This window comes from Pangasianodon hypophthalmus, chromosome 3 (genome assembly GCF_027358585.1).
Source record: "Pangasianodon hypophthalmus isolate fPanHyp1 chromosome 3, fPanHyp1.pri, whole genome shotgun sequence".
Classification (NCBI taxonomy): domain Eukaryota; kingdom Metazoa; phylum Chordata; class Actinopteri; order Siluriformes; family Pangasiidae; genus Pangasianodon; species Pangasianodon hypophthalmus.
In genome coordinates this window covers 7,253,425-7,280,385 of record NC_069712.1, presented here as the reverse complement: position 1 = coordinate 7,280,385, position 26,961 = coordinate 7,253,425, and the positions used below count along the sequence as shown (strand labels likewise).

General features: G+C 37.2%; 1 protein-coding gene across 10 annotated transcripts in view; it reads left to right on the top strand.

Moving 5' to 3' along the window:
* Nucleotides 1–22,588, top strand: part of npnta (nephronectin a) — a 63,723-nt gene extending 41,135 nt beyond the window's left edge. For all 10 annotated transcript variants that reach the window (XM_026938811.3, XM_034302826.2, XM_034302825.2 and 7 more), the window contains 8 exons: nucleotides 2,413–2,532; nucleotides 4,118–4,252; nucleotides 6,536–6,661; nucleotides 10,730–11,161; nucleotides 16,173–16,262; nucleotides 18,281–18,379; nucleotides 19,838–20,097; nucleotides 21,686–22,588. In XM_026938811.3, coding sequence (XP_026794612.3) covers nucleotides 2,413–2,532; nucleotides 4,118–4,252; nucleotides 6,536–6,661; nucleotides 10,730–11,161; nucleotides 16,173–16,262; nucleotides 18,281–18,379; nucleotides 19,838–20,097; nucleotides 21,686–21,796 — 1,373 coding nt within the window. In that variant the 3' untranslated portion in view covers nucleotides 21,797–22,588. The remainder of the gene's footprint in view (nucleotides 1–2,412; nucleotides 2,533–4,117; nucleotides 4,253–6,535; nucleotides 6,662–10,729; nucleotides 11,162–16,172; nucleotides 16,263–18,280; nucleotides 18,380–19,837; nucleotides 20,098–21,685) is intronic.
* Nucleotides 22,589–26,961: the final 4,373 nt, after the last annotated feature.

The following is a 26,961-nucleotide window of genomic DNA, read 5'->3' as shown; positions in this document are numbered from 1 at the left end:
ACAGCATGGATCCATTTTCCCTCAGAAATATGCAACATAAATGGGTAACCCTCTTGGATGTTTGATTAAGATTGCTGTTTGTCTTTTAAAACAGATACAGATGGTTGAAAAAAAAATTAAAAGAAAAATCAATCTAAAGTGATTAGAAGGGTGTTGTGCCACCGTGGGCCAGCAGCTTCAATGAGCTAGATTCTTCCTAAAGATATTCCTGTTGATGTTTTGATGATGATAGTGAAGAGCGCTGTCAAACACATGGTTCCAAATTCTCCCATAGGTGTTCAATCAGGCCATAGCATATGATTTACAGTACATAATTTTCATCCTCATCAAACCATTCAGTGAGTCCTCACGGAGTAGGAACACCCTGAAAGAGACCACTCGCTTCTGGATAGAAATGTTTCATCATAGGATAAAGTGATCAGTCAGAAGAACCTTGGATTGATTTGCAGTGATGCTGCTCTCTAAGGGGACAAGTGGAGCCAAACCATGTCAGCTTTTCCTTTAATTTGTCACCAATTGCCTCTTCAGACTCTTTTATTTCTCCAATATGGCCACTGGCCTTTTTTAAAATAATAACTTAGCATTCTTCATAAGAGTGAAAGTGTAGAGATGCTCCCAGGCTCTTTTCTTTATTCCAAGTAGATTATTTTTAATATCTAGAGATATTTAAAGGCTTAAGTCATCCCCTGAAGTCTGGATGTCTTCACAAAAACCTTCACTTTGTCAAATTTTGAAATCCAACATGTCTAATACTAAGTAATATTTATCTGTCAAAGTTTGAGTACATAGTCATTTCGTTTGGCCTGTGTAATGCTACCACCTTGTACTTTGTTATTATATGACTGCTGAAGAACTGCTCTGTTTTTAGGCTCTAAATGAGCCCATTTGTAGCCGTGCTAAAGTTTTCACAGCTCTTCATATTTGGCTGGTAGGCATAATAAGCAATTTTATTTCCCTGTTATTTTGGAAAGAGCAGGTTGAACCCACAGATGACCTCGTAGTGGTGCGGAGTAGAGAATGAAGCGTTTTTTTTTTTCCTCAGCGCATTGCTGGAGATGATGAGGTAATAATACGAGGTTATCTTCTCCAGTAGTCTTTTGCCTCAGGGTCAGACAGACCCACTTACAGAGTTCAGTCCTCTCAGACGGCAGCTCTGAAAGCCAAATGATGATGCAGCCATTCTATACCATTTGATATGAACCTGTGCATTCGGTATATTTGCATTCATGCTCATGTGTCTAATTTTTATTCATGTCGGAAGCATTACTGCACATCATACTAACCACCATTGTTCAGGTTACTACACTTCTTAATACTGAAATGTTGCTAATGCTTCATGATTTGAAAGGATTTAGATGCAAAAAAGAGAAGATGCGTGAATTCTGTAATAACAGTGGGGTTTAGCAACTTCTGTAAACATCTAAATTTGAAATGTAATTATACAATAAAGCCTATTTGAACAAAACAATTCCAGAAAGGATACGGTGGCTTTAAACCACATATATTATTTTTTCATTTTCTCTTAATCTTGCACACATTTTCCAGTTCTTTTAAGTTTTAAGACTTGATGCAATACATGTGCATTAAAATCAGATTAGCTGCTTGGGGAAAACATGGTCATTATCGAAAGATGACACTTAAACATGTTTACTATGGAAAAACACAAACCTTTTATTTGTAACCACACCAATCCTAAAAGTGAAATTGTAACAATGGTGAATTAAAAGTGTTTATTTTAATTTGTTTGGTTTTATAATGGAACAGTTTGGCATCAAATGAGATTTTTGTGTTTTGATTGTGTAAAATGACATTTTTCTCTGTATATAGCTAATGTGTCTTTAGGCTTGCACTGGTACTAATGTAGATAAGTAGAGGAAGCTTATAGCACCAGTTTAGCACACATCACACACATGCCTCAAGCCATGTTGAGCTCAGTTCAGGCTTGTTTTTGGACAAAAGGATAAAAGGAGGTGTGGCCTAAAGACAGAACTGTAAATTAGACATGATTTAATTCATAATATAGTCCCAATTTGATTTGTATATCATTGTTTATCATTGTTTATCATTGTTTACAGGCTTATTCAGCTAGTTTTTAAGCTAGCTATATGTAAATCTACTAGTAACATTAGGTTAATTGCTATAGAACAAAATTAAGAAGCAAACTTTGAACACCAAACATGTCATGACATTTGAGTTAAGAAGAACTTTGCTTGAACTAATGATTGAATTCTTTTTTTTTTTTTGTCTTTAATGAAAGGTAAGGTCAAGAAAAAATATCCAAATACATTTGATGTGTGTTAAACAGAATCTGCTAGTCCTGGTCCGTATATTCTTAGTCTTGCTGTTTGTAATGTTTACTGCAGTAATCATGTGTCCTTCTTTTCTTTCCCTTGTTTTATGTGTGTGTCTCAGATGCACGGACATGCAGTATGGCTAACTGCCAGTACGGCTGCGAGGTGATGAAAGGGGAAGTTCGGTGCCAGTGTCCATCTCCCGGCCTACAGCTCGCCCCAGATGGCAGGACATGCGTGGGTACGGCTGCTCACTGTGAGCCAAACAAACTCTGCTACTTTCCTCTGAATTCAAAAGCACTCTTGTACAAAGAAGCACAACATCGATAGGCTTTGCCTTTGCTTCCTTCTCCCTCTGGCTCTTGGAGTCTTTTTAACTCTGATTTGAAGCTTGCTAATCAAACGCAGGGGCCTTTTGTTGCCTTTTTATGTGCTAGCGGTGAACCAGTGAAAGATGACAAACAGAGGTTTGAAATTCAAATAGCTGCAAATAAGTACACAGATTCTCTTGTAGCACTCTGCTCCTGTGGTATTGCAGCAGCCCTTGACAACCACACAATGAGCTCTTTTTTTTTCCTCCGATGCTCTAATTACAGTGCAAGTGCTTGGAGATTGCATAGTGGCATTCGTTAATGGCCATATTAATGCCCTTCCGCAGGTGGAGAGACGTTAAAGCAGTTCACGTCCTTTCCTCCTCACTTAAACGTGTCTCCCTGCACAACAGTAAATCACAGAGGGGAATGGAAACAAATTGTAGCAGTTAACCTGTGTCACGTTTTAAATATATGCTTCTGTAACAGGGGATGAGCTAAATCTTTCAGCCCGGCCTTCCTCGTTTTTTTAATTTTATTCCCCTGGTCCACTTTTCAGCCTCTGTGTTTCACCCTCGACAGAGGAGGGGTGGTGTCTCGAACAAAAGCCCATCAATCACAAAGGGGCCATCAATGGTGCTTCTGAGGCACAGGTGTTCCAGTGTTGTAATATTTTAGGAGAGTACTTTTACAAGCCCAAGGGACACAGCTACAACAATGCAGAAACACATTGAGATGTTGAGACACAAACCAGACGAGAGGGCAAAGGTGCCGGAAGCCGTTGTCATATCCACAGAGTTGTAACCTTGCATCATTAGGTTGTTGCCTTATAAAATGAGGTTACAGCTGTGGAATTCTCTAGGATGGAAATACTCCAAGCATCAGTCATACCTTGGAAAAGAGCATCCGTTGTATGACAACGTGAATGAAGAGCCTTTTGATTTACGATTCCCACAAGTCTATTTTTTTTCCACAGCAGATTTTCAGAATGACTAATAGCGTCATCTGACGTGTTTTGTTCCTTGTCTGACTAAGCAATCAATCAAATGTGTTTGTCTGAAAAAAGAGGAGGTAAAAGGAAATGATCCTAATTGCGTGATTATGGAATCAAATGCTGCTCAGGCAAGCTGAAACTCCAGCACAGAGTGTTTTGGATAAGGACGGGAATGATTGATGAGGCATTGTTGCCCCTCTCTCTCTCTCTCTCTTACACACACACACACACACACACACACACTGAGTCAGCACACACAGCATTCTTCATTTCTACACCCATGCGTGAAATGTCCTGGCCAGTGTTTATTCTGCATTACCCTATGCATAAATTCTATTCTTTAAAAACGAAGGATGAAAATGTATTCCTGACCATCCACACAGACAGATCCTCTGAAGCTTTCTATCGAGATTAGTCCATAATCCACCAAGCCATCCAGTCTGGGGAAGTTAAAGCAGTCAGAATGAGAGGGAGGATATTAAAACATTCGAAAAAGATGACGCAAAGGGCTTGTTTTTCAGACGTGGACGAGTGCGCCACAGGCCGTGGCGTTTGCCCCCGCTTCCGCAAGTGCATCAACACGTTCGGGAGTTACATCTGTAAGTGTCATGATGGCTTCGACTTGCAGTACATCAACGGCAAATACCAGTGTATAGGTAAGCGCAAGAACACAGGTCTGCTGTGAAACATAAAATATTGAACATGTATGAGATTTTAAATATGTATAAGTGGACTCTACGTGCATGAGAATTACAAAGGGAACATGCAAATACAGTACATATAGTGGATACTAAAGATATTAAAGGAGTTATTTTAAGTGAGACAATTTTTTTATGAAATGCTTTCATATTGATTTATAGGAACAGTTCAGTAAAAAAAAAGAAATGTACACAAGACATGTTTGTACTTGAGCTACAAGAACCTAACAAGTAATGAAAGTCTGAAGAGAACTTTTCCATAAATGTCTGCCTCAGACCACATTCAGATCTTCAGTAAAGTCACCCAGAATGGCTAAATAAGAAATAAAACACAACAGGGCATGCTGTTATAATGCTGTTATTCTATAATGTATTTTCTTTATTTGTTAAAGAACAACACAATATACTTTTTAGCTATTTATAGTTACCTTTAATGTTGTGTGAAACTAATTAGTTTCAAGCAACTGTGAAACTAATTAGTTCACTTGTATAACAGCTACAAGCAGTCATTCCCTAATGTTAATCATACAATAACAAAACAAACAAACAAACAACAACAACAACAAAAAAAACGCTGCTACTTGTCATGTTACCTAGAAACCACAAAGTGCAAAGTTCTCCGTCATGGAGACTCTCCTGTGGTGGAAAACTTTTAAGTTACAGCTTTTCCTCTGACTGATCCAAAGAGCTGACACTGGAGACTCCTTCCATAAATGTAAAATAAACATCTCCTTGCAGAAAACTTCACCATATCAACATTTTTTCTTTGTTAAATAACAAGACACTTTTAATTAGTTTATTATTCTACTTAGAATATGTGGTGGCCATCATACAAGTCCCTGTGAATTAGCTGTTACTATAGAAACGTTAATGTGTTAGACTGAGCAAATGAATATAAACCTCTAATTTGATTTGTAGCCATCACTGCAGTTTGAGCTGTCATAGAAAATTAATCGACACCTTCTGACCAATCAGGATTGAGTGCTGTGGTGTAATGTAGCTTATATCACAGTGACATAGCTGAACACTCTAACGCCATGGGGTTGCCATCTTGGACTTTTAGCTTTTAAATTTGGACCATCACTTCTATTTAATTAATAAATACATAAATACATACATACATACATACATACATAAATAAATAAATAAATGTAATAATAATAATATAAACATAACAGGGCAAATGAAGGCTAGTATAAAGCTAAAGTGAAAAAAATGTGTTAGCTGTTTTTTTTTTTTTTTTTATCAGAGTAATGTGTAATGGTAATGTGTTGCAGATCTTTGATGATTTAAAACAACTATAAAATAAAAAAAACTTTTTATGTTTCCTATGTTACATAGAGAGAAGGTTAGCACTAGATTATCTTAAGGCATGATATGGAATATAGTTTATCAAACATTCAAAGATTCTAATAATTTTAAATCTAATGAAATCTAATCTAGTTTGAGGTGAAGGATATGAAAATGTGGGCACATATATACAGAAAAGTTTCCTCATTAGCTATATTAGCCTTGAAGGTCTAGCAAAACAGAAGAGGAAAATGTCAGGCATGGTAGTCTTGGCTGATTGATTACATTTAGTGCAATGGGACAGTTGAGTCAGTTTCATTTATTCCCACTTTATTTGTAAACCAGTTACAAGCTCTGAATAACAGTGCATGTTATTTTAAACACCCTTTTTGCTACTGTATTAAAAACTGATCCGAGAGCTGCAGTGATTTGTGATTGAAGAGGTGTAGCAGATCCCAAAAAACCAGATGGCCTAAAGGAGACAGCACACAGCAACATCCTGTGTTGAATTAACACTTATGGTGTTTGTATAAGTCCAGATGGACACAAATGAACACTGTAAACTCTTCAGATTTTTACTGTGTACTTGAGCATTTTGAGTATCTCGAGGTGGCCTTATTTTATCCTGTACCATTCACAGTTTTACTACTCTGAGCTAATTAATAAGAAAAACCATTGTCAAGATTACATTCACTTCTGCCATCTATTCTTTTAAATTATCCAGTTCTAGTCCTTTCTTCTGGTCAGACAGAAAGCCACACTGGGGAACTTACTGATTATAATAAAGATTTAAGTGCTTATTAGCACTAATTATTTTTCAGCCTGTTTGCCCAAAGCAACTGTAAATGTGCGTTTCCTATTAGCATTAGAATCTAATTAGGCATACAGTTTTATATTTGCTTGCACGTGCGGTGCCTCTGAGGGTACAGACTGATGGTGTAATTCTTTCAGATGTGGATGAGTGTTCGACTGGACAGCACCAGTGTAGCGCATTCTCCACCTGCTACAACACACCGGGCTCCTTCAAGTGCAAGTGCAAGGACGGTTTCCGAGGGAGCACGGGTCACGAGTGCAAACGTGAGTATGGAGCAGATGGAAACGCTCCACCACTCAGCTCAGTACACCACACAGCTCTTTGTGGTCTTAGCTATTCGACACACTGGTTGGAATTTTACATTGGTCCCTACCTAAACAACAAAATATATATGTTTTTGATATTAAAAAAAAAAACAAAAACAAAGTTATAAAAATGTGAACACTGTACTGTCCAATCAGAATCAAGAATTTAGCAGCGCTGTGGTATAATGTGGTTTATATTTGGTGCGTTGGCTACAATTTTACTTCCTACCCCAACCAGACAGGTATATTGTTGAATTTTGTTGATTTTAAACAAAAAAAATTATAAGAAGTGAATGCTCCCAACTCTATCAGCTCTATCTATATACAGATAGAGAAAGAAACATACAAACAGGGAAAAACTACATTAAAAAGTCTTGAGGAAAGTCAGACACACATCACATTGATGTGTAAAACAAATAATCAAATATATTCACATATAATAAAAATAAAATTATTAAAACAAAAAGTTAAGTATTAAATAGTTTTAAATGTATTAAAAATATTCAATGTAATGTTTGAGTTTTTCATTTTTGTATAGTTGTTGAGTAATGCATACAAACATTAGGAAAACACCATGCACTCCTATAAAGAAAATATTCCATTTTCATTTCATTTTCTAAAATCTAACATAAATTTAACAATAATCAATATTTTGGGATTGCAATATCCTTCTATTTAGAGCTATGAAGGAACATTCATGAATGCAGGTTATCTCAAAGCAGATTTTTAACTCTGAACATAGGGGGAAAAAACTGTAAAAAATACCATGTGTTTTCATTCTCTACATGGAGTGGCATGGCATGTATGTCGCAATGACATATAAATTGGCATATACTGTGTATCATGAAACAAGTTTTTTAGTGGTATATAACAATGTGATGGTGTAGTGGGCGGAGTTTAAAACCTTCATCAAAGTTCTTATGTTTCGGATATGGAAGTCACGAGTGGACAAAAACAAGCAAACAACCTTTTTTAAACTTAGGTTTTGATATTTTATTTTTACAATTTAGGAGAAGATGTTATAATTTTTCCCAAAATCTAAAAAAGATTTGTAAAAATTTGTACCTGTAGTGTCTTGCCTTAAACTGGGGCACAAGGCCTGCTCAATTGTACTTGTGTTTTCTTACATATAATGTGCAATTCAGTGCTTTAATTGAAGCATCCAAAATTCAACATTACTCCTTCCTATGTTCTTTAGTGTAATTTTACTTTTTAGAGAGTCAGGGAGGAGAAACAGAGGATGCTACTGATTGCTGGTAGTCAGCACTGGACAGGTTTAACATAGCCTTGCTTTCATACACTGTGCATTGAACATGGGCTGATGGGAAGCGGGGAGCAGGGTGGGGTTAGCATTAAGGTGACACTAATAAGAGAGTTGTTTAATGAGTCACATTGACACACTGCATGATATCTGGAGTGTCCGTATCATTACATTTGTTAGGTAATGATACAGAAACAGTGTTTTTTATTGAAAATATTGTATGAACTATGTGAAAACACTGTAATGCAGGGGTTGGTAGTATAGCAGCGCTAAGCTCCTCTGTCTTTCAAAGATAAAAATGACATCAATATGAGATTTTATTTTTAGCATTCACATCAGTTTATTTGCTGTTAACAAATGTCTTGTGAAGCCGAGCATAACAGCACCATCAGTGGTCATAATAAACATACACAGAATGGTATGGCGAGTGAAGCTGAGGCTGATTTCTTTCTAGCCCAGACTGTAGATTCATGCAGCCTCTCAATGACATGCATTCATCCGTCAATGCATCAGGAGCGACTGAGAAGGTGAATATGAAATACAGTTGTGGGTGTAATGAATGTGGACAAGGTTATTTACTCAGTCATCCTTTTTTTTTCATTCAAAATGCCTTTGGAGGAGAAGTAGATAGACCAAAATTAGATAGACGAAGCACACATTGTCCAATTAAAATACAAATTACACAAAAGGACAGTTTTCAGTGTTTTTGGATGAGAACAAAGGGGCTACAACATTCTGTGTAGGGAATTACAGATTTGAATATTTGAAACACAAATGCAGTTGCAAATCCGCCTTTACATACACTATGGCCAAAAATATGTGGACACCTGAGTATTGAACATCCTATTCGCAACCCATGGGCATTAATATTGAGTTGTTTCCTCTTTGCTGCTATAACAGCCTCCACTTTTCTGGGAAGGCTTCCCAGTTGATTTTGGAGCGTGGCTGTGGGGATTTGTGTTCATTCAGCCACAAGAGCGCAAGAGGTCAGGCACTGATGTTGGGTGAGGAGGTCTGGTGTGCAGTCGGTGTTCCAGTTCATCCCAAAGGTGTTCAGTGGGGTTCAGTGGGGTTGAGGTCAGGGCTTTGGGAAGGACACTCAGTTTCTTCTACTCCAATCTTGGCACACAATGTCTTCATGGAGCTCGCTTTGTGCACAGGGGCGTTGTCATTCTAGAGCAGGTTTGGGCCTCTTTGTTCACGTGAAGGGAAATTGTAATGCTACAGCATACAAATACATTCTATACAACTGTGTGCTTCAGACTTTGTGGCAACCGTTTGGAGAAGAACCGCATATGGCTGTAAGGGTCAGGTGTCCACAAATTCTTGGGCATATAGTGTACATATATGTGTGTCTAACAGTTTGGCCCACATCATTCTCATTATGGCATCGATGAGACGTCATGATATAATGCATTGCTCAACTCTAATAAGACTCATTGCTGTAAAAGTAAATGAAGTAGCTATGCTACTTTGTTCAGAAGAATGGTTAGACACTTCTTGCTATGATTGTTTTGAGAAAGCTTCTCAGCATACAAGCATACAGCTTCACTGTTCTTTCACGTTAGCACAGATAGTTTTTCCATTTTTCAGACGTTCACATTGTATTTTAATTACATTTCTGGAGATTATATATTATTTTCAGAAGTAGACTGAGTGAGCCTTCTTATTCTCGTGTGTGTCTATCATCTGCTCCATTTATTGTTAATTCAGCTTCAGCTTTTCGGGCAAAATAATGGTGTTGCTTTTTTGTAAGAAAGTTAAATAGCGACTTACCGATTCACACTGCTCCACCAATGCGCACTCACACACATAGTCTTCACTTATGCCGTGGTTTCTGGTCTCACACACTAAAAAGGTACAGAGGATTTATTGGCTCTTTATTGTTCAGTCAGGCATTAAAAACATGTAAGGACATAATCCACTAGAAAGTAAGATGCATTTCTAATAGCACAGGACACTAAACACATTAAACATTAAAGTTAATATCCACCTGTCATTTAGTCGCATGAAATGACAGAGAGAGACAAGCTCAGTGTTTAGTGTTCAGTAGCCTCATTTGCATAAGAAGGTCTTAAAAAAGATGTGCTCATTGGTACAACGCCCACTGCTCTGTGCAAACAGAGGAAAAGTAAATGAATTATTGCCATAACAGGAGGTTTAACTGTCAGATTCATTTGTTTTTCAATGAGAAATGATTCATCGTTAAGCCTCCTCTTGGGAACATTGCTATTTAAGTAACAGCCTTTATTCCATTTATGTTGTAATGAAGGATGTCAACCATGAACAACATTCCCAAGCCCACTAACTGTGCTCTGTTCTATATGAAACTTATCTTTGATCAATAAATATTTCTCTGTGACTGTATATGGAGTAAAAATACTCAATTATTTCCCATATCGTATTACATATTAAAGCTCATGTGTAGACGCCATTAAATGAAAATATATTAAAAGTACCAACATGTCTCAAAGTCTCACTTAACAACAATGTAAACGTTAAGAAAAATGTATTTTAAAGCTCATATACTGTGTACCACATAGTCTGGTGCAAAAGTTTGTGTTGGCAATGGTTTTGAATAGGAAAAGGAAAACTAACCTGTATTTTACAATGAATATACAAAACACTTGAAATCCAGTATGTTAAAAATGAAAATGAAATATGATTGTAATCGGCAATAAAACAATCCAATACAAACAAAAATGTTTTTGATCAAAATTAAAATTTCGTGCCTCTTGACATTTTTGTTTGATGAATATACTTAGCCATCCCCAGAGTGATCATCGAGCCTCCCGTACCTGGAAAGATCCCGCCTGGGAACAACAACAGGATTCCTGATACAGACCAGAAGAGGACCACTACCACTTCTCGACCACCAGTGACAGCCAAGAGGACCTCCCCGAGCACAACACCATCCTCGAAAACACCTTCACCACCAAAGAAAATCATCCCAACACCCAAAAAGCCAACCATCCCAACACGTAAACCCCCCATGACCTCTCTCAGACCCCCTACAGTAATTACCCAAAAGCCCCATGTCACACCTCACCGTCCCATTACCACCACCACCAAAGCCCCAGCTCCAACACCAAGGGTGCCAGTCGTACCCCCTCGCAGGACTCCTGTCCCTCCAGTTACTCCCTCAGACAACAACATCCACAAAGACAACAACGAAAAACAGAGAGGAGACGTCCACAGTAAGTGCAGTTTGGCTAAATTCTTTTTCTTACTATTTTTTTTTATCTCTTTATCATCTTTTTCATACTCTTTTAAGTGTCCTTCAAGGGATCTTTGATTTTTTAAGTCTAAAAGAGTACTTGAAACCCTTTCTGAAAGTGAAATGCTTAGTTGTAGGGTTCTACATAGAACCTGTAAGAGTTCCCCCAGATGGACATCCAATGAACACTTAAGGGTTATGGATCCAACCTGGAGTTTTCCCTTAAAGTGTACTGCACATTTTGTGCTGCTTACTGGATTCTGTAGTTACAGGCACCATGTAGTGCCCTAAAAGGTTTTTTGGATTGTCCCCAGTATATGTAAAAGTTATTTGGAAAACTGTTGGAAACTATTAACCATCCAAAGAACCTTCAATGAACTTTTCTGAGAACGTAACAATATATCCAAAACCACAGCCTGCTCACTATATAGTGCCCTATTAAGGTATTGTCCAAAGGTGTATTTAGATATTGTCCAAAAGTGTAGCACAGAACATCCTGGTAGAGTCACAAAATCCCAAAATACCTAAATGTACTGTTAAGAACTCTAAATCCTGAACCCCTAAGACTTTCTTAAATTTGTTCTTTTGAAGGAACCCTCTGGATCATGGATATTCCATTGAAATTTGTGATGGTCAAATTACGTAAAATTCTTTGGTTACAAAGTTCTGGATAAGCAACTAACATGACTGAGTGGTGACAATGGTTACTATCTAATGCTTAACCATTGTTGATTAGTTCATGGCTATGAATAAGCCAAATTTGAAGTCTCTTACTTATACTTAATTTTTTTTTCCAGTGGCGTATCAGGTTACCAATTTTGACGAGTGCCACTGTATCTTAACAGTTGAGACACGTCTGGTGTGAATTTGTTGTGGGGAAAATAAACGCATACTTCTCTGCTTATTCATCTTTAAATATTCTGTTTTCATCAACTTTTTTTGTCCTTGGTTAGTTAATCAGACCAGAGAAGGTGACCTGATATCTCTAGCCTTGTAGTGAGTCTCTGGTCTTATTAGATGATAAATAAGTTACATAAATGTATGTGATTGGCTGCAACAAGGGAGCCATATTAGTTCATGTTTAGAAAAATAGAGTTGCTTTTTTTTTTTGTTGTTGTTGTTGTTTTTTATTCTTTGATGGGTTCTGCTACAGTATTTTTCCATGTAGTAGCTTCAGTCCACTGAAATACTTTAATGGGTATCCTGCCATTGTAGATATAGCTTACATTCCAAAATGATAATCCAAAAATAATCCAAAATGATAATGTTCATGTCTATTCATTTGGTGCTTATTTCTCTCAGGCTGATCTGGTGTTTTGTATCAGTGGGGTTCACCAGTAGGGGAAACATCAGTTTTGCTTTGGGAAGGAAAATAACATCTGAAAGCCTCGGTTTCCAGATGGCAGGACCTAATGAGAGCAGAAAAACAGCGACGACTATTACATTACCGGTCAGCAGTGCCAAAGTACATCAATCAATTACCTCATGCTGGAACCAAACCCTTACCCACCGGCTGTAAAAATCTTGTGGTTGAAATGTTAGGCAACGTGAGAAGAAGCTCATTAGAACCACATTTCTGAAATTGATTTGAAACAATAATGATTGAATGAAGCAGTTAGAGCAGCGTTGCTAGCGGCAGCTCTTACACCTGTAGTGCTTTGTAATGACTTTGTCCTCTGTGAGTTTATTTCATTAATTTATTTATCCGCACTGGAATGAAGGCACGTCTGGGGAATGCGGTTTTCAACTACAAGATAGGGAGGTAATTGAAATCAATGTAGTAATCAAAAACTAAGGCTCGGACACATGGCCTTATCTCCTCGCTGTTATCCTGTGCTATAATTGGCACATACACGGGGCAGGGAAATGTCACCACACTAGCATTAGGACCTCATCATTCTTTTGGGAGAGAAGATTGAGAGGGTGACTTGTTTAGCCTTGAGCGTGCGTTTGTCTCCTATGAGCACTGTTCTGTTTGGCTTTCCAAATGTTTGCAAAGAATCAAAAGTGATGAATAGAAACAAAGATCAGCAGAGGTGGAGAGTTAAAGGGCAACAAAAGGGCAGCGTGAAACTGGGGGAAAGAGCCTGAGGCATGACATGGAAAGACTACGTATCATGCAGTATAATATACTTCTTCACTGCTAGTATGAAACTGTTTTTTTCTACCCATGAGTCCACTGGACTAAACCATGACAAGGCATGCTGTTAGAAGAAACTAATCAGTGATGCAAAGTGGCATTACCAGCAAGAACTTAATTATTTTCCTATAAAAGCATGTGCTGAAGTATTTTATTCCTTTTATACCACGTCAATTTGCCAATTTGCCAATTTGAACTACTGTTTATTTATTAAAGGATGACATGTTGTACTGTTTTAACCATTTAATTACATTTATAACAGTTGCTTACGTTATAACAGCTATAAACAGCCACTAGCCTATTTTTTTTCTCTTTCTTCACTTTTATGCAAAAAAAGCAGCCTGTTATGTTACCAAGAAACTGAAAATCACAGTCTTTTGTCCTAAAGACTTTCACATGTAGGACAATTAAAAGTCACAGCTTTACCTTTGACTGTTCCCAAGCCCTGACACTGGAGCCTCCTTCCATAAACCATAAATAAGCATCTCCTCACAGAAAACTTCACCGAATTTTTAATGTGTTTATGTGGAGCATCTGCTGTACAAGACTCTATTTTGTTAAAATAGAAACAAAAACAAATCAATAACACTTTATTTTAAGGGCTGTAAAAAAAAAAACAAACAAGTTAAATCTAGAATTCTTAAGGGTTTGTCAGCTTGTGCCTATGGAAGGTAATATAAAGCAATGCTGAATGGTTTATGAAAGGCTTATATGAAAACCTATGAAGTGATATTATGTACTATGTGAAGTGTATGTAATATGTGACTTATGTATGTGCCCTCACTAGCATTACATTCATAAAGCTTTGAAACAATTATAAAGAATATAAATTCTGGGGAGTGTATTTACTGTAATGTCATACAAGAACATGGAATTGGATCTTCCTCAACTAAAGTGGTGTTGGTCTGTTTGCATTGAAAAAATATTATGAAGCACTGTTACAATACTTCACTTATTTAAGAAGCTGTATGTAAGGAGAATGGCTAGGGATGACATGGATATGTAATAGGTGTCTCAATTCCTGAATGCAAAAAAAAATCAGTTTCCTGAATGCACAAATGAATAACTTGAAAGATAAGACTCAAATACTGACTCATAATAATTGCCATTTTCTCTCTATATCTCTCTTCTTTCTCTCTCTATCTTTTACATAAAGACAAAGTTAGATACTGCATTTAAAATAGTCACCTCACAAATACTGATACACATGCTTATACATGTGATATGAAGACCATATTCCAGTACCCTTAAACAAAACTGAGTTTTATTGTTGATGTGTGTATTTTAGTGGCTGGTTTCAATTTATGGTCCATTGAAATTTCTTTGTTGTTGGGGGCAGAGGTGGCATTTTGCTTCATCCATTTGTGCCATCATTACTGCAGACTTGGAAACCTCTCAAACATATTTAATAAGCAGTGAACGATTGCCAAGGTACAGGCTCTCTTAACAAAAGAGTTTACACCTTCTTGGCTTTCCATCCAAACCAACACCAGGAGCAATACTGCATTTACATTTGCTCATTTGACACTTTTATCCAAAGTGACTGAGCAACAGAGGGTTAAAAGTCTTGCTCAAGGTCCCAACAGTGGCAACTTGCCAATTCTGGGATTTGAGCTCACAATCTTTCTTGATCAGTAGCCCCAAGCCTTAACCACTGAGCCTCCACTTCCCACTCAGTGGTGTCTGATTCTCTAAAATGTGCTGCCAAAGAGAGCTTCACTCCCATAGAGGTTTTGGTAAACATTTAAAAATAAAAGTGCTGGTTCTTTGAGAGCAATGCTACACTATGTTTTTTTTTCAGTGGATGCCCTTATAGCAAATGAGTAATGTCTCAGTGTTGGCCCACACTTACCACTTCATTTCACCCACACAGTCCTGTAGAATGATGGTCATTCGACTCTCGCAATAGACATCCAGTACCACTCTTCACTGATGAAACAGGATGTTTCAGCCAAAATTAAAATGCAAACCAAGCACTGGCTACAGTCAGGACATTTTTGGCCCAGATTCCAATTTTTTTTTTTTTTTTTTTTTTTTGCCAAGAATCCTCTTCTAAGTAGCTCAAGGGGCACAACAGAAAAGTGTTCACCCTATCATCCAGAGATTGCAAGTTTGAATCCTGATGATGCTACAGCTGTCCGTGGCCGGGAGCCCAAGAGCTCTCAGGTGGCAAACTCTCTCTCCCCTACCAATCACACTAGCCAGAGGCGCCGTGACACTAGCTAGTCATGGGCTTCTGTGAGCTCATGCATGCAGAAGTGGGCAGATAGCACTTTCCTCAGAGTGAGTTAAAGAGTGTGCCCTCCCTGGTTGGTAGCTGTCATTTGACAGCTGCCTGATGGGTGGGAATTGGCCATGACTAAATTAGGGGGAAAAAATCTGGGGGAAAAAAAATGTAAAAATTAAAATTAAAAATTTAATTAAAAAAAGAATCCTCTGTTATCTTGGTTCTTTTGAAGGATAGTACTTTACCCATTTTGTTGGTGCCACAGTAAACTAATTATTCATTTCCCCCTACACAGAGCCTTCTAAATAATGCAAAACATTTATGATCACAAATAATACACCAGCAAAAATGCACCATCCATCACAGGGTTTTTGAAAAACAAAAAAATAATTTCTGTATGGTACGGTATCGCTCAAAAGCACCTTTCTGACACAGTATAAATGTGTTAAATATGAATATTTCATACAATTACAAGCTCTAAACATGTGTACGTACTGAATGTTGGGATATTGTGTGATTGTGCTAGATTGAACCCTATATCATTTATCATCTGTGCAGTCAGTCATCATAATTGCTCTGTCTCTACAAGCAAGTCCTGATGTTTCTTTTTTTTATTCCCTGTAGTACCTCGGAATAATGGAGATAACAACGTTCTCGGTACCGATTTAGACATTGAACTGGGTAACACTGAAGAAGAGCTGAAAGATGACCCAGGTACAGTACACTTTTTCTATAGCTGCTGTACAACCATGTATTTGTAGTCTGACCTGCTGTCAATATTTACCAGCTCAGCTCGGCTTAACAGTAAGGCAGCATCAATGCACTCAATACTGACACATGAACCTGATCTTTAAGGTTTAATTTCTTATTCTATATCATTCTGTATATGTTTCCACAAAGATCATATCTTTAATTACCTTAAAGAATGAAATTAATTACCTTATGAATGAAATTCATAAATCGTTATAATACATTAAGATGTTAGTTATGGAAATGCAATGCACTTTATAGCATAAATTGTTAATATGAGTTAACATAAGTAGTGTTTAGAACATATATCACACATGTCAATTTCAATTCGATTCGATTGAATGAAGAAACATTATGACTGAAAAGACTTATTTTTTATTTCTGAATCACAAACAATGCAAAACAACGTGCAATTTTTGTCTGTATAAAACTAAGTACATCAAAAATAGCTACGAACAGAGGTTTAGTAATGTAAACAAAATGTTTACATTACGGGTTCACCGTATCCTAAAAACGAATAAGTACATTTATAAATTCTCCAAAAATTTGATCGAATAAACAAAGTTTATTCTATTTATTTTCCTGGGGAAAATGCTTGAACATAACGAGCATTGTAGCAGCGCCTGAGGTGTCATTTTAAACAGAAATAGAGCTCTAAAATTGGCTAAAATGCCCAAATTCTTCAACCTCTTTCTTTGGCACTGTAGATTGCAGTGGTGCTAGGCTGGTGTCATTTGAAAGCTACTGAAGAGCTCTTTTTAACTGTCCTAATGTGGTTGTGTTACTGTATAACAGTATAACTGTAAACAGAAGTAGAGCTCCAAAATTGGCTAAAATGCCCAACTTCCACAACCACTTTCTTTGGCACTGTAGATTGCAGCAGTGCTAGGCTGGTGTCATTTGAAAGCTACTGAAGAGCTCTTTTTAACTGTACTAACATGGTCATGTAACCGTATAATGTGTCAGTGACCTGGCGCTATTGGGTCCAGCATGCTCTCTGTTTATTTTAACCCTATGGGTTGCGCAGATTGGGACCTCTGGTGTTTAAACAGTGCTAACTTCCACAGGGTGAATTGCACATTTCCACAATGCACATTGTCACATTTTTGCATTATGTCACAATGTCGTTACATCCCTAGTGTATAGTGGTTTTAATGATGATGATGATATTATTATTATTATTATTATTATTATTATTATTATTATTATTATTATTTTAAGAGTTGGACTTGCCAGCTCTAATTAACATTCTTTTAAACAAAAAGATTAAATTCCACTGTTTATCAAGACCAAAACTACTGCACTTTGTAATAAAGCTATAACCCTAAATAATAAAGTAATAAAATACTTCAATATTCAGAAGAAACAGTGCAACTGAGGATGGACACTGGGGGGTCAGGCGTTATGAACATTTAATTAATAACAGACAACTTCTTTACGTCATCCCACTGCTCCCACTTGATTACTTTTAAATATTATTTAAGCAGTTTTATAGTACACTGTCTCGTGTAATTCTGAAATTGGTTAAAAAAAAACGAGCAATGCATTTCATGTATAATCATATTAATGTATATAATGCCTTATGAATGTTCATAGTTCATTACATATATGGCTAAAACTCCTTTTATAGTCTAAAACAGGGTTCAGTATGTGTCTGGGAAGTGAGCCCAGGTTGCTATCCACTGTTTTTGCATGCTGTTAGAAGTGAGGTCAGAGGTACGCAAATTGTCTAACGATTTCAGTCTGTATCCTGGCACTCAGCTCTAAAACAGGATCAGTAGTCTGGCATGGACAGAGCTTTCATTGGCCTCTTAAAGGGTGCAAATATCCATTTCTCCAACAAACTGATTGATGCTAGCCTGATGTGTGTTTAGAGCTCCTCTGACTGCATCAGTACTGAGTTCAGAGGTGTGTTTTGTGTTATTTTTTGGAATCCAGCTGCATTTTTGAATCACTTTGTAATGCTGCATTTGGTATTTTAGAGGCTGGATTTCTGAGCTGCTCCTTTGATCAGGGTCTTTGTGACTGGATCCAGCACAAAGAGGGAGACGTGCACTGGGAGACAGTACCAGACCCTTCAGGTAACTGCTTTACTATAAGTGAATCAGCATTTTACATATCCAAAAAATTTACCACTCAGCTTAAAGAAATTGTTGAATAACTGAATATATTAACCCTTTACATACTCATAGAATTCTTGATTTTGGAAGAAACTTCTTTTTTTCCCTTGTTTAGCACCACAAAAACACCCCAAATATATCATTTTTTTCCAGCACAATTCAGCTATAAATTTGATAAATTTGTCATCAGGTAAAAATGTAGAAACACTGCTAAATTTTTTTTTTCAAAATTTGAAGTCTTACATTTCACCACATTAAAATAGTTAAAAATAACTCCTTTTGTTAAACCAATAAACATAATGTGGTAACAGTAACAGACTATACCTGCATATATGTATGTATATATAGTGTTTCTGTTATGTTTAAACCATAAGTAGGAATAATAATAAAAATAAAAATAGGAATAAAAATAATAACAAATGGAAGATTGTGTGGAATTTTAAAATCTACACTTTCTGAGCAAGAAATAATTAATAACTACAGAATAAAACATTTGGAGGCATGCTGATATAGGAAAATAATCAGTGAAGGGGTGGTGTGATGTGGCCCAGCATGAACCAGAGTTACTGTTACCACCTTAATTATTATTATTCAATAACAGAATGTCCCCCCAACATGGTATCCATTTATACCATGGCAATTTGCCAATGCTGAAATGTTTTAATTTATTAAAGAATAAGATACTAGAGGGTGCTTTTATCCATGAATATTTATGTTTAATGTTGCAGAACATCCATGAAACAACATAGTTTCCATTATCATGTATGTTATAACAGCTATAAACAGTCACTCCCTCACCAGCCTCATTTTTTTTTCTCTCTCTTTAAGTTAATAAACCAAAAAATACAGCTTTTCATGTAACTCAGAAACTCCTGAGAAAGTACTAAAGACTTTCCTGTATGTTTCTGTTACAAACACTGACACTGGAGACTCCTTCCATAAACGTTAAATAAATTACACAGTTAAAAAAAAAACTGTTCATGCAGAATATCCATGATACAATTCCCTGTGTAAGTTGTTACTATAGAAACAATATTATATCAGAATGAGTGCATTAATAAAAACCTGTGATTTATCTTGAGCCCTGCCCTGCTGTCAAAGCTGCTGTTATAGAAAATTAATCAACACCTCCTGACCAATCAGAATTGAGAATTTATCAGCACTGTGGTATCCAAACATGTGTCTTGTCGCTTTTGAATAACTTCAGAAGGTTGATTTAGATAATAATCCTAATCCTAATCTGCTTTGGCCAATAGAAATCAAGTTATGTAGATAAAAATGAACATAATACTGATCAGTGGAACTCCATCCAATGTATTAAATAAAATAATTATTTTAAAGAGTAACAATCCTGCACAGGGAATGTTTTGCCCCAGGTTTGTGTTGTAAGTGCATGGTGTGTGGTCGATTCTATTTTAGGTGGAAAGTATCTGACCATCTCGGAGGCGCCGGGTAAGCGGAGTGGCCGTGGAGCTCAGCTCATTCTTCCTCTGGCGTCTCCCTGGAGTGAGGGTAACCTGTGTCTGGCTTTCCGGCACAAGCTGGCAGGTCACCATGTGGGCATGCTGCAGGTGTTTGTGCAGAAAGGTCGACAGCACAGTCCAGCCGTATGGGGTCGCACAGGAGGCAGTGGCTGGAGGACGACACAGATCACACTGTGGGGCAATGGCCTGGAGAGTGTGAGTATGAGCTTAAGATTACTCTCAGATTGTGCTCAGTCTTTGCTGAGATTAAATTAATATTGTAGCTAAACAGAGAATGCTAGAATTATCTCCTGAGATTAGTGCTAACTAGCACTTTATCAATATAAGTACTACTGCAATTTTTTGTAGCACATTAATGGGATAGAGATGATTGTGGATGTTCTCACTTTGACAGCCCAAGGATTGCACTTGCTAAAAACTAGGCTCAGGTCTAATTTATTATACAGTGGATAACTTCACCTGGATATTATAGACTTATAAAACTCTACTGAGATCAAAAAATGACCCTAATGCTTATACTGATGATCTTTCCAAGCACTGGAAAGCTTAGCACTGCTTGACTTTACAGTATAAAATGGTAGAAGAGTAGTGATTTATAATCTCACCCAGATGAGGATGGGTTCCCTTTTGAGTCTGTTTCCTCTCAAGGTTTTTTCCTCATGGTGTCTCAGGGAGTTTTTCCTTGCCACCGTTGCCTCTGGCTTGCTCATTAGGGATAAATCTAAATCTATATCTACATCCAGATATCCGTAAAGCTGCTTTGTGACAATGTCTACTGTTAGAAGTGCTATAGATATAACATTGATTGAACTGAACTGAATTAGGTCACTGTAGACACTCACCAACAGTCAACAAAAATATATAGACTGTCTACATTCTCTCAGGTGACCATCAGCCAGTCTAATTCTAAATAACATTTAGATCAACAGATTATGGATGATTATGTTAATCAGTAAATAATCTATACACACTCTCTAGACTGGTGGTTCTCAGAGTGGAGTCCAGGGACCCCCAGGGGGTCCATGATTTTTGTTTTTTGTTGTTGTTTTTTACAGTGCTGAAAATTACAAGCCACCATTATCAAAATTATTAGATTGATTATTGGATTCTGTATACAGATATTAGCCAGTTATTTGACTAATCTAAACCTTGATAACTCATCCATAGTGAAATCATTTGATACATTTTATGATATGTTGAAAGACAGATAAACAATATTTGATATAATTCCCAAAAACTTTTTATTCCCAAGTCTCACTCTTACTTCAGTGAATAATCTCACCTAGGTACTGTAGATTTGTACCTAACAAGTGCTGCTGCAATCTTTGTCCTGTAATTATGCTGAAAGTCTTTTCAACATTAGTACTGTTTAATCTTCTACACCTGTATATTATAATAATTTATAATCCCTGCTGTCTGGTGTCACCCAGAAGAGAATGGGTTCCCATTTAAGGCTGGTTCCTCTCAAGGTTTCTTCCTCATGTTGTATCAGGGAGTTTTTTTCTTGCAAATCTTACCTCTACATCTAAATCTACAGCTGGATTTCTATACAGCTGCTTTCTGACACTAGCATTTCAGTGCTTTTAGTAAAAAAAAAATAAATAAAAAAAAATAACAGTGGGTCATTGTAACCCAGACAAATGTACGAGGACTAAACTCAAGAGCTCTGTTTAATCCCCAGCTCAGAGAAATTAGATTTCATTTCATGTTTCATTGTGTACATGAGCACGTTGGATCAATGCTGTTACATCTGAGTAATCTGTGTGTGTGTGTGTGTGTGCAGGTGATTGTGAAGGGTGAAAGGCGGAGAGGCCATGCTGGCGAAATGGTGCTGGACGACATCAGTCTGAGGAGAGGTGTCTGTCAGGAAGAGCACAACCAGAGGAGACTCTAACAAACAGAAACACAAACAGAAAACCCTCTTGCTCGACGATTCACTTAAGAAAGAAAAGAGGGATCTGCTTTTCTGTGGACTTCCCACAAGATTATGAGTGTGTCTCCTACAGCAGACAAATCCCCAATGCCTCCAGTAGCTGGATCAAATTGTGTATGGAATACAGAAATTCAATCAGACAATAGTTCCGAACAAGGAAAACATGCCAGTTTCTTTTGTAAATGTCATACACTTTTGTATGAGTTCCAATGAGACAGTAGGAAAACGGACCCAGCTGTGCCATGGCCACGTTTTGCTCTTGAGACTGCCTTTTTAAAGCCTTTTTAAACTAGCCAACGAGAGCATTGTGTGCTTAAAATCTACCCGAGAGACAACGTATTTCCATTGTATTATTGTAAATGTATCCGTGTGTACATATATATATAAATATATATAAATATAATATAGATATATTTGAAAAAGATGCTTTGCTAGTGCAGAATTACAGTACGTGAATTCTTCAACATGTGTAAGTGATGCAGGGCAATGTTTACACAACCCGATTTCAAGTGTTCTCTTGGCATTATGTATACTGTAAACTACCAGCCAGTAAAATTGTTTTGCATTACATTTTTAAGTGGCTGTATCAGCCATCCTGTATTGGCATATGATACGCGTGTGTACCCTTTAAATCTTACAGTAGGACATGCCGATCTTTTTGACCTGAACCCCTGCTGTCCTCACTCTTGTTTTAGACAAATGATGTCAGTATTTAAAGATTTATGCCAATAAAAGTTGTGAATGTACACTTTATACATTTGTCTTGTGTATCCTGCTTTGGTTTAAAGAAGCAGTTTGTGAAAATTCGAGCCCTCTGCTGACTGTGAGGTGAATTGCATTCGCAATGACCAGCATAACTGACCACACCTTCTCTGGAAAAACTGTGTTTGTCACATGAGGAGCATTTTCAGCTTTTCTCTGGCCAAGGGTGGAGATAATGCTGCCTTCATGCCCAAGTGGGGAAATAAGAAGATTCAGAAGATCAGGAATCATGACTTCTCTGAGTAGGTATTCCATGGCATTCTTTCAACATCGTGGCATCCAAAGTACAAAGAAAGAACAAGAAATAACAGTGTATTTTAAAGTCTTTTAAGCAGGGCTTCTGATCAGTACTTGTGTATGTTATGATTGCATTCATTCATTATCAGTAACCACTTTATCCTGGTCTTGGTAGCAGTGGATCCAGAGCCTATCCTGGAACACTGGGCACGAGGTGGGAATACACATTGGATGGGATGCTACAGCATTGTAAGGCACAGTGCACACACACACACATTCATACCTAGTGGTAATTTACAATCACCATTCCACCCGACAGCATGTTTTTTGGAAGGTGGGAAGAAACCAGAGAACCCAGAGAGAAACCCACATGGACACTGTGGAACATGTGAAACTCTACAGAGACAGAAACCCAGGCTCAGGGTCAAACCTCTGGGACTGCACGACAAGGTTTTATAATTTCCATGGCCTGCATTCAACATTTAAGAATAAAGGCAAAACTAGCAAACTACTCTTCTTGAGCTTGTAAAAGCTACTTGATAATCCATTTAGAAACTAAACAAGGGTTACTGTGAGTTTCCATTTTTACAACTTATTGTGAGTTTCCATTTTTACTACTTCAAACAGTTTTAGAGATCCCATGAATGTCTCAACGTGGGAAATAGGAGTTCAGAGTGGTTCAAAGTCATTAAAAACTGTTCTCTGGGAGTTCAAATAATTTTCATTCCCAAGATAAAACTGAGATTCAACCTTAATGCATCACATCTGATCCAGGTACTTCAAGATTAAATCAGTGGAAGATTCAATACATGTGGATTGGACCTGACCTCTGTGGAGCAGCTTAAGGTGGGTAAAGCGATTAAGAGGGTATCTTCAGTTTCAGTGTGTTTAAACAATACACTATAGGGCCAAAAGTTTGTGGACCCCTGACCATCACACCCATATGTGCTTGATGAACATCCCATTCCTGATTTCGTCCTTTGCTGTTATAGTAATCTCTTCTGGGAAGGCTTTCCACTAGATTTTGGAGCGTGGCTGTGGGGATTTGTGCTCATTCAGCCACAAGAGCATTAGTAAGGTCAGGCACTGTGTGTAGTGTGCAGTCAGTGTTCCAGTTCATCCTAAAGGTGTTCAGTGGGGTTGAAGTCAGGGCTCTGTGTAGGACACTCCATGCAAACCTTGTCAGTGTCTTCATTGAGCTCATCTTGTGCACAGGAACATTGTCATGCTGGGCCTCTTAATTCCAGTGAAGGAAAATTGTAATGCTACAGCATATAAATACATCCTATGCAATTGAGTGCTTCCAAATTTGTGCCAACAGTTTGGGGAAATCCTACAGATGGGTGTGATGGTCAGTTGTAACTTTTGGCCATATCATATACAGTACATTGTTGGTTACACAGTAGTTTCTGTCTATTTTCAGAATCAATTTCTGTGAAATTCAATGTCAATTTTCTGCGATTAACCTGTGTTATCTTGCTACAAAGTGAAATTTAAATTATATAAAGTCCTACACAAGGAGCTTCCACAAGGAGTTTCATTTTGAAAAGTTTATATACTTTTTGTTTAAATTTATTCAAACTAAAAGTGTTGAGATCTGGAAAATTGTTTTAGTCTAAATGCCAAATTTAACATGAGGAGTGCTACACACACCAGAAATGCACTAATCATATATCATACAAAAGCATTACTTTTACTCATTATTTTGATATGCACTGCTATAATCAGAAGGCAGCTTTGGTCTTTTTGTCCACTCTGATGCACACAGGAAAAAATATTTGTATGTGAAATCATATTCATAAAGGTCTATTTACACTACACTCTAAACAATTACCTTGTTGATTTAATGTAACTTAGTGTTAGCAGAGTGGCCAGGTGGTTAGTGTAAGTATATAAATATATTTATAGTATTCTTCCTGTAATGTTTACAGTAATGGCACATTGTACTGTTTCTGTAAAAAAAAAATGCAACATAACTGTAATAAACACAGAATGATGACAGATTTAGCAAGTCATAGTCCTTAATACCACAGGGAAAAAAACAATAAGAAAGCAACCTATATGTCAAGCTAGCAAGCAAATGTTTGCGAACTAGCAAGGCTAGCATTATTTAGCTTTGCTTCACCTCTGGTTTAACCTTGTTGCACTTACTCTGCTACAGTAAAATAACTGAAGCTACTGTATGCTTTTTATAGCACTTAATGGAAGAAATGGAAAATGGAAAAATTAGCCAGACAAGGTTCCTATGCTACTTCTCCTAAATTCTTTTAGCACCTTTTTTCCCCCACACCTAATACAGTTTCTTCTTCTTGTTGTTTTTTTATGTGAACTAAAATGATTGTAGTGATGAGTGTGAAATGAAATGATTGCTTCAATAAACACATTTTTCAATCAAATTATTTATTTCTTTTACTTTGACTCTTTCAAAATTATTTAAAATCTGGCAATAAAGGAGTTATTTTTGTAAAAACACATTTTGGACTCCTTTTTGTTACTATTAGCATTGTTTACTGTATTATATGGTTTACAGTATTATTACAACACACTCACAGCAGTGATACTGTAGCTATTTAGCACAGTATTTTCCCAGAATACCAGGCATGCTGCTGTATTAAATTGGAAAGGACATTTAAAGTATTACACTACTATGAAGACAGTATATTATTGTAGAGATTGCAGCAATTCTTAACAGTGATACTGTTCATGTGATCTGGATTTAAGTGGTCATGTAGAAGTGTCAGATAAGTGTACCTTGCTTCAGTTTCACCCTTGAGGGCTTTCAGATCCTTTCTTAACTACTCCATCTTTTCAGTGCATACAGCCTCAGTGAAGCGTTCCTCCGGGTAATGTCCATGAGGAGACGGTGGAAACATAAAAAGGAGAAACTGTCTTTTTACAACATCACAATAGTAATGCTCATTGAAATTGCATTTTAATTGAAAACGTTATTTAAAGACAAAGGTAGCAATTATTGAGAGGATATTCTGGATGAATTTCCGTCTTTGGAGTAACACATTAGGCAGCCCAGCAAGCTATACAATTTTAATGTTAATATATATATATATATATATATATATAGAGAGAGAGAGAGAGAGAGAGAGAGAGAGAGAACCTGAAGTGCAGACAAGTAAGTATGGGCCCAGTGATGGACCATATATGACCGGGTAATGATGAGTAATATGAACACAACTTTACTACTACAGTGAGACCGTATAGCTGAGCCACTTTTGGTCCAAAATTGAAATACTGCCCAAGCATTAATTGCATTTTGGCCAACATAATGCAAGATTGACTCACAATACTCATGCTATTTCCATGACAGATCCTAACACATGCCAACGTATCAGCATATCATATATTAGGACATGAAAGCTAACAACCGAGATTTCCACAGCTCTGGGAAGTGTATGGTGTTAGTTCTCAAGACATGTCAGTTATGTTTGGAAAGCTATAATTACCATAAAGCGGCACTGATGTAATTTCACTCCTATTCTGATTTGTGAACACTGACAAGAGTTAATTTTGAGGAAATTAATGGTCTGCTTTAGGCAAGATCATATTGTATATCCTGCCAACGCCCAAGTGAAGCAACTGAAACTGCAAAGATGAACATCATGATCAGATCAACTTTAGAAACTCTTCCACTGACTGAAAAGTCTTTGGGATTCTTAACAATATAAAGAATAACCTACAGCTTAGACCACCACACACACACACACACACACACACACACACACACACACACTTATGATTAAAAAGGTCCCATCTAGCACCATTTAGGGTTCTTTAGTTTATCCCTCTGGGTGAATGTTCTAATGCTAGAACAGAGGGTTTCACTTTAAGACAAAGATTTCTAGCACTGCTGTTGGACGTACATGCCATGGATGTATTTTCAATGCTTGCTCCAAAAAGTTTATTGTGCCACAGATGGAAGCGGTGCACGGAAACTAAACTTATTGCAACCAGAATATCACATGATTCCGAAGTGCGTGGCCAGATAAGTGTACAAAATATATCAGATGCTTTATGAGCCATGGAGAATGAAACTCCAGCAAAAGTTACATGTAGAGCTGCTGAAGAACCATCATTGTACCACAGAACTAACCACTTAACAAACCAATGAGGAA